General features: G+C 37.2%; 1 protein-coding gene across 1 annotated transcript in view; it reads right to left on the bottom strand.

Annotated features, from left to right (window-relative positions):
- CPS1 (carbamoyl-phosphate synthase 1) overlaps positions 1-14,373 on the bottom strand; it is a 187,044-nt gene extending 172,671 nt beyond the window's left edge. Inside the window, exons 1-2 of the mRNA XM_053698785.1 lie at positions 14,176-14,373; positions 3,685-3,794 (exon numbers count right to left, since the gene is read on the bottom strand). Coding sequence (XP_053554760.1) covers positions 3,685-3,794; positions 14,176-14,301 — 236 coding nt within the window. The 5' untranslated portion in view covers positions 14,302-14,373. The remainder of the gene's footprint in view (positions 1-3,684; positions 3,795-14,175) is intronic.
- Positions 14,374-14,898: the final 525 nt, after the last annotated feature.

Raw genomic sequence — 14,898 nt, 5'->3', positions numbered from 1 at the left:
CCTTATAAATAAGGCTGAGATTAACACAGAGTTCTGTAAATGTGTCTTTCATACTCCCCCCTCCCCCTTTTTTACTTATCTTCCCCTTCTTCTTCCCTCTTCTATTCTTTATAGTAATGATACTAGACAATACATCTGGGAACTAGATACCCCTTAAAAATTGTTAAATTGTTTGGGAAGGTTTGAAATATTCATATTAATGTATTTTTTTTTCTCTAATCATTGTCTTTACTATCATTTATAAATAATTGGATGTTATATCTTGAAATATGGAAACCCAAAAAAAAAACTATAAATAAACCTAACATAACTATTTTAAGTAAATAAAATAAAATAAAAAATAAAAATAAACTAAATTACAAAATTAAAACATTACCAAAAAAAAATAAACGAAATTATCCAAAATAATAAAAATTAAACCTAATCTAATAGCCATATAAATACAAAAAAGCCATCTCAAAATAAAAACACCCCCTAACCTAACAATAAATTACCAATAGCCCTTAATAGGTCCTTTTGTAGAGCTCTAGTTAAACAGCTCTTTAACCTACAAAAATTACAAATCCCCCCTTAAAATTAAACCCCCCACCCAACCAACCCCCAAAATAAAAAACCAAAGTCTAAAAAAAACCTTAGCTACCCATTGCCCCTAAAGGGGCATTTGTGTGGTAATTGCCCTTAAAATGACATTCAGCTCTTTTGTACCCATTAAAATAAAATAAAAAAAGCCCTAATCTACAAAAATAAAAAAACACCCAAAAAAAACAAAAAACTAACACTAACCCCAGAAAATGTACTCACCGTTCCTGAAGTCCGAGAGTTCAGGTGGAGCAAAGTCTTCATCCAGGCGACGAAGATCGTCTTCCAGGGCAGCACTATCTTCTATCTTCTTCTGGAGCTCTGAACCTCTTCAGTGACGAAGGTCTTCATCGATGTGGATCCTCTTCATGCGATCGTCAGCCGTACACTGAAGCTTAAATGCAAGGTACCCCTTTTATATTGGGGTACGGTTGCATTCCTATTGGTTGAAATATTCAAATCAGCCAATAGGATGAGAGCTGTTTAAATTCTATTGGCTCTTCAAAAGTAATTTTTTGAGTGCGGAATGGAGAGTTGCGTAAAGGCTAAAATGCTAGCGGTATAGCTGTACCGCCGTGACTTGCAGTATGGGAGACCTGCATATTCCGCACGCAATGGTCAATTTTTCAGTGGTATAGCCATACCGCACAACTTGAAATCTTGCTGTTAGAGTGCTAAAGACTGCATGCTCCTGAGCTTATTTTTCAACAATAGATACCAAGAGAAAGACGCAACGTAACTGGGAAGTTATTTTTTTAAATACATGCTCTAACTGAACCCTGAAAGTTTAATGTTGGCTTTACTGTAAAATTGATATCCTCTTAATGCGTTTTCAACGACTTGCTTTACCAGCTGCCAAGTATAACATGCATTTTTGCATATTAAATATCTATATCTGTTTCTTTGAAACCACTACCTATTATAATGGGATGAGCTTGTAGGGAAATCAGAACTTATCTTATAACTTTCTTTATGCTCATATGTTTCATTATCTTGTCTCTGTCTGTTTACCAAAGCCCAATATATAGAGAGAACAATTGAAAAATGAACATGTTATTACTTATCTTTTCTACCCTCTACTGCAGGGGAGGGCAAGAGGTAGATCGTGGTCTACCAGTGGACCACGAGTGAATTTTGAGGTGACCGCCTGGAAGATTTTAAAAGTTGGCACAATAAGAGAAGCATTTCTCACACATCTAGATTCTGAGTGAAGAGCCTCACCACCATAGATGTCTATGACAGCTGTATGTGTACTTCAGCATGCGTGACGCGACTGTAGCTGAACTCACTGCCCCAGCTTTGGTTACTGCCTGTCCCAAACTCTCCTACTTTTTGTCTCAAGAGCGGTCAGTCCATAGTACAAACTATTCATGCGCCAGGCTGAGATGCTGCTAGGTTTCCCTGGGTTTGGCAGTTCCAGGTCCTGCTCTGACTGATACTCTGCTGCTACTTTCTAGTTCTGTCCTCCGTTACTTGTCAACAGGGGCTCTTCTGGGTAAATGGTCTGGTGTTTTTTTTTTCCAGGGTCTGTTACTCCCCTCAGGTTCTTTTACTTACACACTAATATTAGCTATACTTTGTGCTAGTTTCTGCAGCTTTCTGTCCCCAGAATTTGTTGTCACCATATTGTGCAGGTCAGTGCTGTTGCTGCTATACCAGTCTCTGGTTGCTGTGTAAGGCGGAACAGCGCCTGAAGGTCCTGCCGCTGTCACTGTCCTAACAATTTACAGTAGTCTTCAGCTAGTAGCGGACGGATGGAGAGCAGCCAACAGGACCTGCCCCCTAATCAACCTGACATAACGTCCAGCCAATAAAATTATTTTGTAGAATGAGTCTGTCTATGATTGGCTGAGAATAGTTCATTGTCATCATTGTACCTGAGCTGTGGGGTTCCCATGTGTTCCAGGCTTGACTACTCCGCTAGCCCTAGACTCAAGTCGTCTTGATTGTGAGACTACTTATTCATACGCAGGCACGGTACACAGATAAGGTTGCTTGATGGTCCCAGCATCACATAAGGAGAGAGCTCTCGCAGTAAGTAAAGAGTGCGGCTGTATTTATTATTCAAGAGCGCGACTGATTTTTAAAGCTTATTTGTGGCAAAAATAAAATTTTCAACCAGCAGGTCCTATTTGAGGCCAAAATACAATTTTCAGCCAGCAGGTCCTATCTGTACCAAAAATACAATTTTCAGCCAGCAACTGGTGGGTTTTTTTTTTTTAGTTAGGTGACCACGTCACTTGGAATAAAATTAGAGGTAGCCCTTGCCTTACAAAAGTCTGCCCACCCCTGCTCTACTGGGAGTGTAATATCTTCTGCTGGCTGTGTTTACATTGCTTTTCTATAGCCAGCACTTAAAAGGCCAGTAAACCCACCAAATAATATTATATAATTCTGCACATAGAGCAGAATTATATAACATTAGCCTAGCGGCAGTTTTCTAAATGAAACTTTTTCAGAAATACTGTATTTATCTAGGAAAACTAATTTACAGACCGCTGCTCCTTGCTCTACTAAGCAGGTCTGTTTCTTTCCTAAGCGCATCTGGGCACGCTGTTTAGTCACAGCCGGCCCAATTGCGCCATTAAACTAAATGTAGCTCTCTCCTGCTCTGGTCTGGTAGCGGGAGCAAGCTACATTTAGTTTAATGGCGCCAGCTGTGACTAGACAGAGTGCCCAGATGCGCTTAGGAAAGAAACAGACCCGCTCAGTAGAGCATGGAGCGGCGGTCTGTAAAATTAGTTTTCCTAGATAAATATTTTTGAAATTTGTTTATTTAGAAAACTGGCACTAGGCTAATGTTATATAATTCTGCACTACGTGCCAAATTATATAACATTATTTGGTGGGTTTACTGGCCCCTTTAAGTATGGAAATGTTCAGTATAGGTGGGGATACATGAGGCAAAAACAGCTATTTCAAATAACAAAATAAAGGTAAATGTGTTATTTGTAAATAATTTAATACACTCCAGCAGACAAAATGGATAATTGTGAACAAATTAAAGGGAAGAGAGATTTGCAGTACTTTGTCCCTTTAACCCAGCCTTTATATCTTTGAGAAGATCTGGCTTATCTCTCTTCTCTGTCCTCAAATGTAACTTACCCTCCCATGCCAGTGTTAAAAACAACTTCTCCAGCCACTGATCCAGGGTGACCAAACGAGTAGCCTTTGATTTTGGTCCCATCTTCAAGCACTAAATTTGCTGTATGTGCCTGAAAAGAAAAAAAGGTATGAGTGATTCAGTATGTCAGTCTGTTCCTCCCCTCTGTCAATCTAAGTTCCCCATAAGACATGCATGTGTGCACATGCAAACAAAATCCAGTGTGCACAAACATGGCACATACTGGTGGAAGAATATGTTGAGATTATTTTAAAGTGAAGGTAAAGTTTCATCTATTATATTGTTTCCCCTGTAAGTACTCTAAAATTTAATGGGACTTTAATTCATGATTTTTTTAAAATCGCTATATTTATTTTGTTTTTAACGTTTATTAATGCTTTTCTGAACAATGTTAAAACAACCCGTTTTTTAGGGTTTATTTCTCAGCCCGGTCACGTTTTTTTCTAACCCAATTGAAACACTGGCCGTTAGGCGGCCGTCATATTACGTCACCGCATTGTTGGACTCTATGCGCATGCGTTGCCTTCACTTACTCTATGTTAAAAGCAAAGCGCGTTCCAGTATATCACATGCGCAATACGGATTCCCCTTAAAACATTAGCTACGTCGTATTTAGTTATAACCTTGCAACAGTATCTTGGGCTGAAAATCGAATGGACGACGCAGTGTGCGCATGCGCAAATTGTCGAGAACGCGCTTTTGAACTACGTGTAGAGCGGGTGGGACCGCTCTATACGTCAGAGTCTCAGCAAGCAGGAAATTGATGGAGGGAGGAGTAAAGAAGGGAAGAGCACGTAAAAACAAATACTTTTTTCCCCATTTTATATATATAAACTTAATTAAAAAAATTGGCGATCAGACTGTATAATATATAAATAATCTAATAATATGCAAAAAAAACGGAAAACTTTACCTTCACTTTAAGTTGTTTTCATAACATTTCAAAAAACGTATAAACACTAGATTGTAACAGACAGCACTGTATATGAGATTAAAGGGATAGAAAGGCCAATGAAGAAATGTGCATGGGTGCATTTAAATGTGAAATAAACGCATTTTTGTAATATAATTACATTACCAAAATGCTTCTTGTAAAAGTAATTACTGTTTTTTTGCAGCATATGCACATATCCTGTGAGGACCCTGTGCAACAGTATTCAGACACTACACCTTCTCAGAGAGTCAGCAGTAGCTTGTATGACACAAATTACATCCTCAGATGCAATACACACCACCTCCAGCTCTCTGGAAGGTGTAGTGTCTGAATACTGTTGCATGGGGTCCTCATAGGATATGTGCATATGCTGCAAAAAAACAGTAATGACTTTTACAAGAAGCATTTTTGCTAACATGCTTCTATTTCACATTCAAATGCACATTTCTTTTTTGACCTTTCTATCCCTTTAAGTGATATTACTTGCTTGTTTTATTTATTTATTTAGCTGTTCATGAAAAGCGCAAAATCCCCTTTCATATTGTTGCACGGACAAAAATGTTTGCACATAAAGCAATTCCAAATAAGGGGAATATTGCTGTCAACCCTTGAACATTTATTTATTAATATTTCTTTATGGTTGAACTTCGTAATATACCAGGAAAAAATTAAATATAACTATTTAAAAGGACAGTTTAGTGAAAATTAAACAACTTTCCAGTTTACTTTTATCATCACATCTGCTTTGTTCACTTGGTATCCTTTGTTGAAAGCTAAACCTAGGTAGGCTCATATGCTAATTTCTAAGCCCTTGATGGCCTCCTCCTATCTCAATGCATTTGACAGTTTTTCCACAGCTAGACAGTATTAGTTCATGTGTGCCAAATAGATAACATTGTGCTCACTCCCATGGAGTCTGCAAAGGCTTAGATACAAGGTAATCATAGAGGTAAATGTATATTAATATAACCATGTTGGTTATACAAAACCGGGGAGTGGATAATAAAGGGATTATCTATCTTCTTAAAAAATACAAATTCTGGAGTAAACTGTCCCGTAAAAACTATTGCACATCTCTAACAAAGATGGAGTTTGGAGAAGTTTGTACCTAATAGCAACACATTTTTTGTATTTATTTTTTATTTAAGATTTATCAATAAACACTTAATTTTAGACTTCTCCAAACCAGTTGGATTTTTGTTTATACCTATTGTGCTACAGAGCTATCAAAAAATATAAAACAATTGGCCAACAGGTGGCGCTTGAAGGCTTATGCTGAATCAAATATCCTTTCTTTACCTTATGGAAAAACTGTCCTCACAAATGTAAAAATAAAGTGTTCCAACTTAGCACATGTTATTATTGGACTGTTGCTTGCACATAACTATATGTATAACCCCTTTAAAGGGATTCAATAGTTAGTTAGAGGGACATGAAACCCAGGGCAAAGGCAAACAGTGCATGTGGTTTTAAACAACCTTTCAATTTACTTCTGTTATCTAATTTGTTTTGTTCTTTTAGAATATTTTTTTGAAAAGGATACATAGGTAGGCTCAGGAGCTGCTGATTGGTGGCTGCACATACATGACTCATGTTATTGGTTAACCCAAAGAAGTCAGCTAGCTCCCAGTAGTGTGTTGCTGCTCCTTCAACAAAGTATACCAAGAGAATGAAGCAAATATAACAGAAGTAAATTGCAAAGTTGTTTAAAATCGTTTTCTCTAACTGAATCTTGAAATAACAAAGGTGGGTTTTATGCCCCTTTAAAGTTGGCTCCAGGGCAGCAATGCACTGCTGGGACCTAGCGGAACATATCTGGTGAGCCAATGACAAGAGAGAAATTGTTTAGCCACAAATCACCAGCTATCTCCCAGTATTGCACTGCTGATTCTGAGCATATCGGCATATGCTTTTCAAGAAAGGATACCAAGAGAACAAAATAAATTTGATAACAGAAGTAAGTTTAAAATTGTCTTACATTCTCTATCTGAATCACAAAAGTATCATTTTAAAAAGCTACTGTCGCTGTCACACAAAAGTGCACACACAGACACACTCTCAAGCATGCAGACACATTTATATGTGATATCTCTTTCCTTTGTTTGCCTTTTTGACAGTCACTTTAAAGTGAATGTCAAGTTTGATGATTCAGTGCCTGGTTTTCAAAAACCCTATTAAAAACAGGGGCACTTTCATTCATCTAACTTTACATTTCACTTGTTTTGTTAAAATACTTACCTTTTAATCTTGAAAGCCGCTCCAGCGCTTCCCACGCACGTCACAAGCCTCTTCGTATGTAAAAAATGTCAAATCCGGCTTCCTCCAATCACGGAGTTGCCCCAGGCAATGATTCCCCTTGGGGGGAAGCCGTGATTAGAGGATGCCGTATTCGTCATTGCTGAAGTATGAAGTGACGAGCGGCAGGAGGGGGAATCGCTGGATCGGCTTTCAAGATTAAAAGGTAAGTATTTTAAGAAAACAAGTGAAATGTAAAGTTTGATGAATGAAAGTGCCCCTGTTTGTAATAGGATTTTTAAAAACCGGGCACTGATTCATCAAACTTGACATTCACTTTAATATAAATGTGATCATGGATCTGTAGAAAAACCTATGAAATTAATTAAATAATTTTCACGAATAAATTTGCCTCATAGTAATAAAAAAAGGCTACTTCTGCAGTATGGCAACCAGCCACAGCAATGCCTCAGTATGGTTATAATAGGCACTAAGTTGACTGCCACTGATATAGCTGAATGTTAGTACATGTAGGATTAACTGCTAGTGCAGAGCAGCATTATCCTACTGACTGTTGTGGCATACAGTATTGAGGGCAAGAACCAGGGGCGGTACTACAGGGGGTGCAGAGGTTGAGTTGTTTTTTTTTCCAATAAAAAACTTTGACCTGCCACTGCCTGCACTGATATCATGTGAGTGTGACGTGATGCTTCACTAGTGTCTCTGTCTCTGACTACAGGGGTTAGTGTTTCTGTTTTACCCATTGGTGTTTATGTGTGTGTATGTATGTATGTATGTATTTATGTGAATGTGTGTGTGTTTATGCATGTATGTGTGTGTGTATGTATGTATGTGACTGTGTGTATGTATGTATGTGACTGTGTGTGTACTTATGCATGTATGTGTGTGTGTATATGTGACTGTGTGTGTATTTATGCATGTATGTGTGTGTGTGTATTTATGCATGTATGTGTGTTTGTGTGTATGTGACTGTGTGTGTATTTATGCATGTATGTGTGTGTTTATTTATGCATGTGTGTGTGTGTGTGTATGTGACTGTGTGTTTGTGTATGTATGTGTGTGTGTATGTATGTGACTGTGTGTGTATGTATGCATGTATGTGTGTGTGAGTATGTATGTATGTGACTGTGTGTGTATATATGCATGTATGTGTGTGTGTGTGTGTGTGTATGTATGTATGTATGTGACTGTGTGTGTATGTATGTATGTATGTGACTGTGTGTGTATGTATGTGACTGTGTGTGTATGTATGCATGTATGTGTGTGTGTATGTATGTATGTGACTGTGTGTGTATTTATGCATGTATGTGTGTGTATGTTTGTGGAACCAGCAAATTACAGACCTTGTTACTACAGCATGGGGGGGGGGGCGTGGGTAAACAGTGTCACTATACAGTAACACTATATACAGTACGGGGGGCTGGACCATGTCACAGACTACTGTGGTCACTTTAAGTATTGGGGCGGGTAGGGTCAGGCCAGCCATCTCACCGGCAGATTACAGACTGTGTCACTAACTCACTATATACAGTACTGGTGGGTTAAACAGTGTCACTATATACAGTTATAGGGGGTCAGACCCTCTCACAGACTGGGGTCACAGGGTACCTCCTTTTGCAGACATGTAATCTGATTCACATTTTTAGATTCTTGCACTTGGGCCCTGTGGTTTCTAGTTACACCTCTGGAAAGAACTGTGTGGAACTGGGAACCTATGTTGTAAGCTGCAATAAGCTTGGGCTGCATACCTACCAACAAACTTCTTAAATGCTAAACATCATCTTGCTGAGCGTATGCAAGTTATTTTTTATACAATATTGACAGAAATGTTTTATGTGAGTTAGAAGTGTTAATAGTTTTTTATATTTAAAGGGATACTAAACCCAAATTGCTTCTTTCATGATTCAGATAGAGTATGCAATTTTAGGGAACTTTCTAATTTACTCCTATTATCAATTCTTCTTCGTTCTCTTGCTATCTTTATTTGAAAAAGAAGGCATCTAAGCTAAGGAGCCAGACAATTTCTGGTTCAGACTCTGGACAGCTGTGATCGCTGTACTACTTACACCCTTCTCTGGCACTGAAGTTCTGATGCCGTGTAAAGGAACCTAAGGAAGCGAGATCTCATAAGCACAATGCTTCCCAGCGGGGTTGAGTTGGCATTGCTGTGAATTTTAATACCATTAGCATGCGCTGGTATTATAAAGTGGAGCGCAAATATTGCTTTCATTAAAGAGATAGTTAGGGTTACGATTGTAATCCGGCCCTAAGTTGGGAGGGCTGCCCGCTGTCCCTACTGTAGCTTTCAATGTCAGGGCAAGTGTCCTGGTTTCTAAGGCCTGCCCCACCCATGACATACCCTGACTTTACCCAGCCCTGTCACCACAACATACCTAACAGCAACCCTCCTGTCATGGCTCTACCTCAATGGGCTATTGCACACAAGTCCCACTTACATCCCTGTTCCACAAGCCCTCCAGCTCTGATAGGGATGATTGCTGTCCGCCGCCTCACAGGTGGCGGATGAGTTAAGGAGCAGCGGTCTAAAGACCGCTGCTTCTTAACTCCTGTTTCCGGCGAGCCTAAAGGCTCCTGCGGAAACAGATACATACAGGGCTTGATAAATCGGCCCCATGTCTGCTCATAGAGCTGTGGGTGGTGTGTACTGCATCAATGAGTATTAATTTATGTCTTACAAACCACTGCTAACCATGCTGGTACACTCACAGCAAATGTGCATATGCAACAGAAAAATATAATAAACTTTTACTAGAAGAGTTTTTGATAATTGAAATATAATGCAAAAATGATTCCCTTTAAAATGTAAATGCAGAAATATACTCATGGATCCATGTATCTTAGATTAAAAGCTGATAACATTCAGAAGATATTAAAAGCACATATAAAAACACAAAGCTGATACAGTCTTGAAAAAGGCCTAAGGAAGGGCCGAAACGCATTGGCTATTTATGGTAAGCCTCATTTCATTTATATTTAGGATTTAAGAAGCAATCTTGTACTATTGTTTGTCTTTTGTATTCCACAGGTACACTGGGAATGTTTATTCTATTATTGATCTGAATACTTTAAATGGCATATGAACTTTACCTTAGTACATGGAGGATAGCTGAGAAAGCACTTTTTTTTTTCTCTTTTTTACTCATTTTTTTCACTTATATTTTCACATATTTTGTCACTGATATTTTATCAGTTTTGAAACATTTCTACAAGAATTGAAAAAAAAAATTTTTAATTTTTAATTTTTCTTTTCTAATTTTTCATCTTTTTCACAATTTTTGCACATTTTTATTCTTCATTTTTTTACGAATTCCCATTTATTTTTTACCACATATCTAATTTTTGGACACCTTCACCTAATACTCACCACTCCTACCGGACAAAGTGGAATTTACTTTTTGTTTTTGAATTTGGCCATCACAGAGAGACTTGGACACTTTTTTTTTTTCTTTTCACCAGGAATTTGCGACATTTAGTGCGGAAACACACATATAACATGCAACAAACATTTTTTTAAATCAGTACTGTTATTCTATTGTCATTGTTTCTTATGTATTGATGTTAAACCATCGCTCCCAATTTAAGAGGAGTGCATTGTATTCCAATTTTAGTCAACCTAAGACTATATTTTGTGTTCTTTGTGTTTTTATATGTGCTTTTAATATCTTCTGAATGTTATCAGCTTTTAATCTAAGATACATGGATCCATGAGTATATTTCTACGTTTTTTATGAAGTTTTTACGTTGTTATTTGACTGGTCATATATATTTTTTTAGCTGTGTATACACTGTTTAATAAAATCTGTAAGAATTATAATTTTACCTTCAACTATTTGCACATTATTTACATTGATTATACCAACATAATCTATATTTATCCTTCGCCCATTTTGAGGCGCTCCCTAGATCCTCCACTTATTTTAACTACTCACAAGATATACTAGGTATCTTGATTTTTTGGGGAGCTAGAAGGAAATAGAGAGGGCGCTGTGAGACACCCATCCCCATTTTAAAATGTAAATGCACCCATGCACATTTAAATTTTGACTTTTCCATAATAAAAAATAAAAATATAAAAAAAATATATATATAATTTTTACACTCCTTGTTATTTTAACATATACTCCTAGCTTAACAGCTTCAGGATAAGGGCAATTTGCTGGAAAAAGGAAATCATACAATTGTCGATACGGTCACGTAGCTTTAACACTGGAATCGGATCATGGGGGCTGCCAACAATGCTAGGCACGTCCCCTAGTCTGATTTTCTATTTCTTAAAAGCAGGAGAGAGCAGGGCTCTAAAAAGGTTAAGACGTTCCATGCCTTCCTAAAGGCGTTTAAGCTCAGCACTTTTAGGAAGGCATGGATTGTCCCAATAGTGTCTAGGGGTTAAATACATTTATAAAGATTAGTGGCTAGATTACAAGTGGTGTGCTATTTAGTGCTACGGCTCGAGAGTAAACTTCACGTATTACAAGTTGCAAGAAAAAAGTTTGCGCACAAGTGAAACCCCCACGCACACTAACTTCAGGGCTTCAGATATTGTGACCGTGCTAACGAATTTGCCACATAGACTTCAATGGAGAAATATTTCCCATTCCAATGTTCTTCACATAAAAATATTAATAATAACTTTTAAAATTTATTATAGATACTGTAAAATATATATATGTAAAATACGTTTTCATGTGCGCTAACCTGACACACCTAAATTGTTTGGAAAATATGGAGCTACGTATGACAATGCACAACAACAAGCATCAAAATATAAATGTAGTAAAATAAATCTAAATGTAGATAAATCTGATATATACAGGATTAAAAAATATAAGGTGCTAATTAAAAAGGTATCTGCAGCCCTGACATTAATGATTTAAAATGAATAAAAGACAGTGTAAAATAAAAGATGAAGGTCATGTTAATCCTGCAGATAATGTTCAACATTAATGGATGATTCTTGGATATATCTGGAAAGCTACACTGCTGTGTTTCAATGAATGTGCAGGAAAAAAAAATCCTATGGACAATTAAAAATAAAATGTCAAGTGATGTAAATGAAACTTATGATGTAATATCTTGTATGTTCACTAGGTTTGTTTATGTTGCAGGGAAATGATACATCTATGAGCTCCTTTTATTAGGGTCCGCGGGACATTGCTGTGTCCGGACAATATACGCTGTCTGCATTTATTATTTCACAAGCATTTCACAAGTAATGCTTGTGCAATGGCGGCCCCTGCTCATTGGCGATCAGCTGCTAGCAGGGACTGTCAATCATCCCGATCGGCTCAGGATGACTTTAATCCGTGGCGGACAGGTTAAAGGGACAGTAAAGTCATGATTCAGATAGAGAATGAAATTTTAAACAACTTTCCAATTTACTTCTATTATTTAATTTGCTTCCTTCTCTTGTTATCCTTTGCTGAAAGGTATATCTAGGTAAGCTCAGTAGCAGAAAAGAACCTAGGTTCTAGCTGCTGATTGGAGGCTGTATAAATATACAGATTATCATTGGCTCACCCATGTGTTCAGTTAGAAACCAGTAGTGCATTGCTGCTCCTTCAACAAATGATACCAAGAGAATGACGCAAATTTGATAATAGAAGTAAATTGGAAATGTGTTTAAAATTGTATGTTCTACCTATATCATGAAAGAAAAATGTTGAGTTTCATGTCCCTTTAAGGTGCAGCAGTCTTACTATAATTGGCCTCTGGTGCAGCAAATGCTGCTTGATAAATAAAGCCCTATGTATTTAAATGTATTCATACTGTATACTTAAAGGGATACTAAACCAACATTATTTCTTTCATAATTCATCTTTTATAAACTTTTCCTCGTCCTCTTGTTATCTTTATTTGAAAAGCAAGAATTTAAGCTTAGGAGCCAGCACCATTTTTGGTTCAGACCTGGGAAGCGCTTGCTGATTGGTGGCTAAATGTAGACACCAATCAGCAAGCGCTATCCAGGGTGCTGAGCCAAAAATGGGTCGCCTTCTTAGTTTAGATTCCTGCTTTTTCAAATAAAGATAGCAAGAGAACAAAGAAAAATTGATAATAGGAGTAAATTAGAAAGTTGTTTAAAATTGCATGCTCTGTCTGAATCATTAAAGAAAACATTTGGGTTTAGTGTTTCTTTAACATAAGAAGCAGAAGTTAGTGTAAGGGGGGCTATATATATTTTGTGCATACAAAAGTGATTTCTCCACTATCAAAAACTGAACTATAACACTGTGTAGTTTTGGCATTCTCTATATATTTGCAACAGATTACTACACTGGGGACATGCACCTTTTACAAAAACACAAGGTCCAGACAAAATATATCACTATAAAATCATGTTGATCATGGGCAGAAGGTTTACCAGGGGGATAAAATACCCAATATAGTGGCATCGTGTGTTGCAGGACAGAGCTAATTCTACACAATGTAAAAATGATGGCTCATTTGCATCAAAAGAGTGAAGCAAGTCTCTTTTTATAAGAAGCACGTAAGAAGACAAATTTCAAGTCCGAAGAGGGTAATTGCCCCTCTTGCCCCCTGTACACCAATGATGCTGATCTCCTGACTGGTATTAGTAGCTTCTTTTTTTTTGTAATGTTACAGGGTTTTTTCATAATGAATTTAAATTCCTTCATATTTATTACTTTATTTATAATCGTGATAAATAGCCAATAAGAGTGAGAAATTTCTATTTAACAAAACATTCCCTGAAAAATGTTTGATGCTTTTATCATCAGTTTTCATTCATGCACTCAGCTTTAGTAATTGCAGTGTACAGATATGAAAGATAATTAGTAACAAAAAAAATTCAAGTTGCCCAACTAAATAAAATGACATATTAAATAGATAAAGATATTGCATGGTATTCTTACAATAAAGTTTTGAACAATTAGAAATATCAGATCAAAATGTAGAAAGGGCCTATAGTATGGAGGGTCCCAAATAGGATGAGTTTGGGTTTTTGTTGTTGTTGTTTTTTAAATTAAGAACATCTAAATGTTTCTGTATATTTTACAAAGCCAAGATCACTTCTAGTCATACTTTAAACAGTATGGTAAAAGAACCCCACTGTTTTTTTTATTTGCTGTAGGGGGACAAATATGATCTATCACTGAAGTCTCTTCATGTTGGCAAGAATATGTTTATTACCTATCCACAAATTTATGTATTGCAAAGAGAGGGGAATTTAAAATAACTCAATTTGTTTAGCAGTGGCAGGTCCAATTGACATGAGAATAAAAAGAGTACCCAGAAATTAGTGTACCTTGACGCTCACAAACCGGACCCCAGCTTTAGAAAAGCTCCAATGGCGATGGGCAATTGGTTTGTAGACTCCAGTCCCTTTGTTTAAGGCCCTGGCAGCCTTAAACACTGACAAAATCCTGGTCATCTTTAGGACCTTGTGCAGCTGCTGGGTGTGTAGTGTGCGTCCCTCAGGATGGCTGCCGGCAAAGAGGCTGTATTCTGTGGCACCTTTACTGATATAGGACATGATGGAGGTATTTAATAAGCGGAGCCAATCCCCGCCCACAGTGCTTCCCACCTCCCTTTATTTTTTGCTGAGGTCTAACTTGATTTTTAGTTTTTGTTTTTTTTGTGTGTGTGGTTTAGTTGCAACACAGATCAAACATTGTCCTTTCAGAGATGTTCAAACTCACATGACCTCTTTTACCTGCTCAAATATGGCAAATGACAAAAACTGCAACTCTAACCTAATAGCTATAACATAAAAAGACAAATCTTACCTGGTGATCAATGCAGTAGGACAGGGCTTGAGTTTACTGATTCACTATCCTTGCAAAGTGCATTGGCATTTTATTGTGTTATGTTAAAGGATTTATAGAGGATGTTTTGTAACAGGTGTTTAGTGATCACTAGAAATGGGCATAATATACATAGGTGCATAAGTAACATGGGTATCTAGGATGCACCATTCAGACACTTTTACAAAAGCTAAAATATTTAACTGGCATTAAAGGGATAGAGC

The sequence above is a fragment of the Bombina bombina genome, chromosome 1 (assembly GCF_027579735.1).
Source record: "Bombina bombina isolate aBomBom1 chromosome 1, aBomBom1.pri, whole genome shotgun sequence".
Lineage (NCBI taxonomy): Eukaryota > Metazoa > Chordata > Amphibia > Anura > Bombinatoridae > Bombina > Bombina bombina.
The sequence above is the reverse complement of the archived record's forward strand: the minus strand, read 5'-3'. Positions and strand labels throughout refer to the sequence as shown.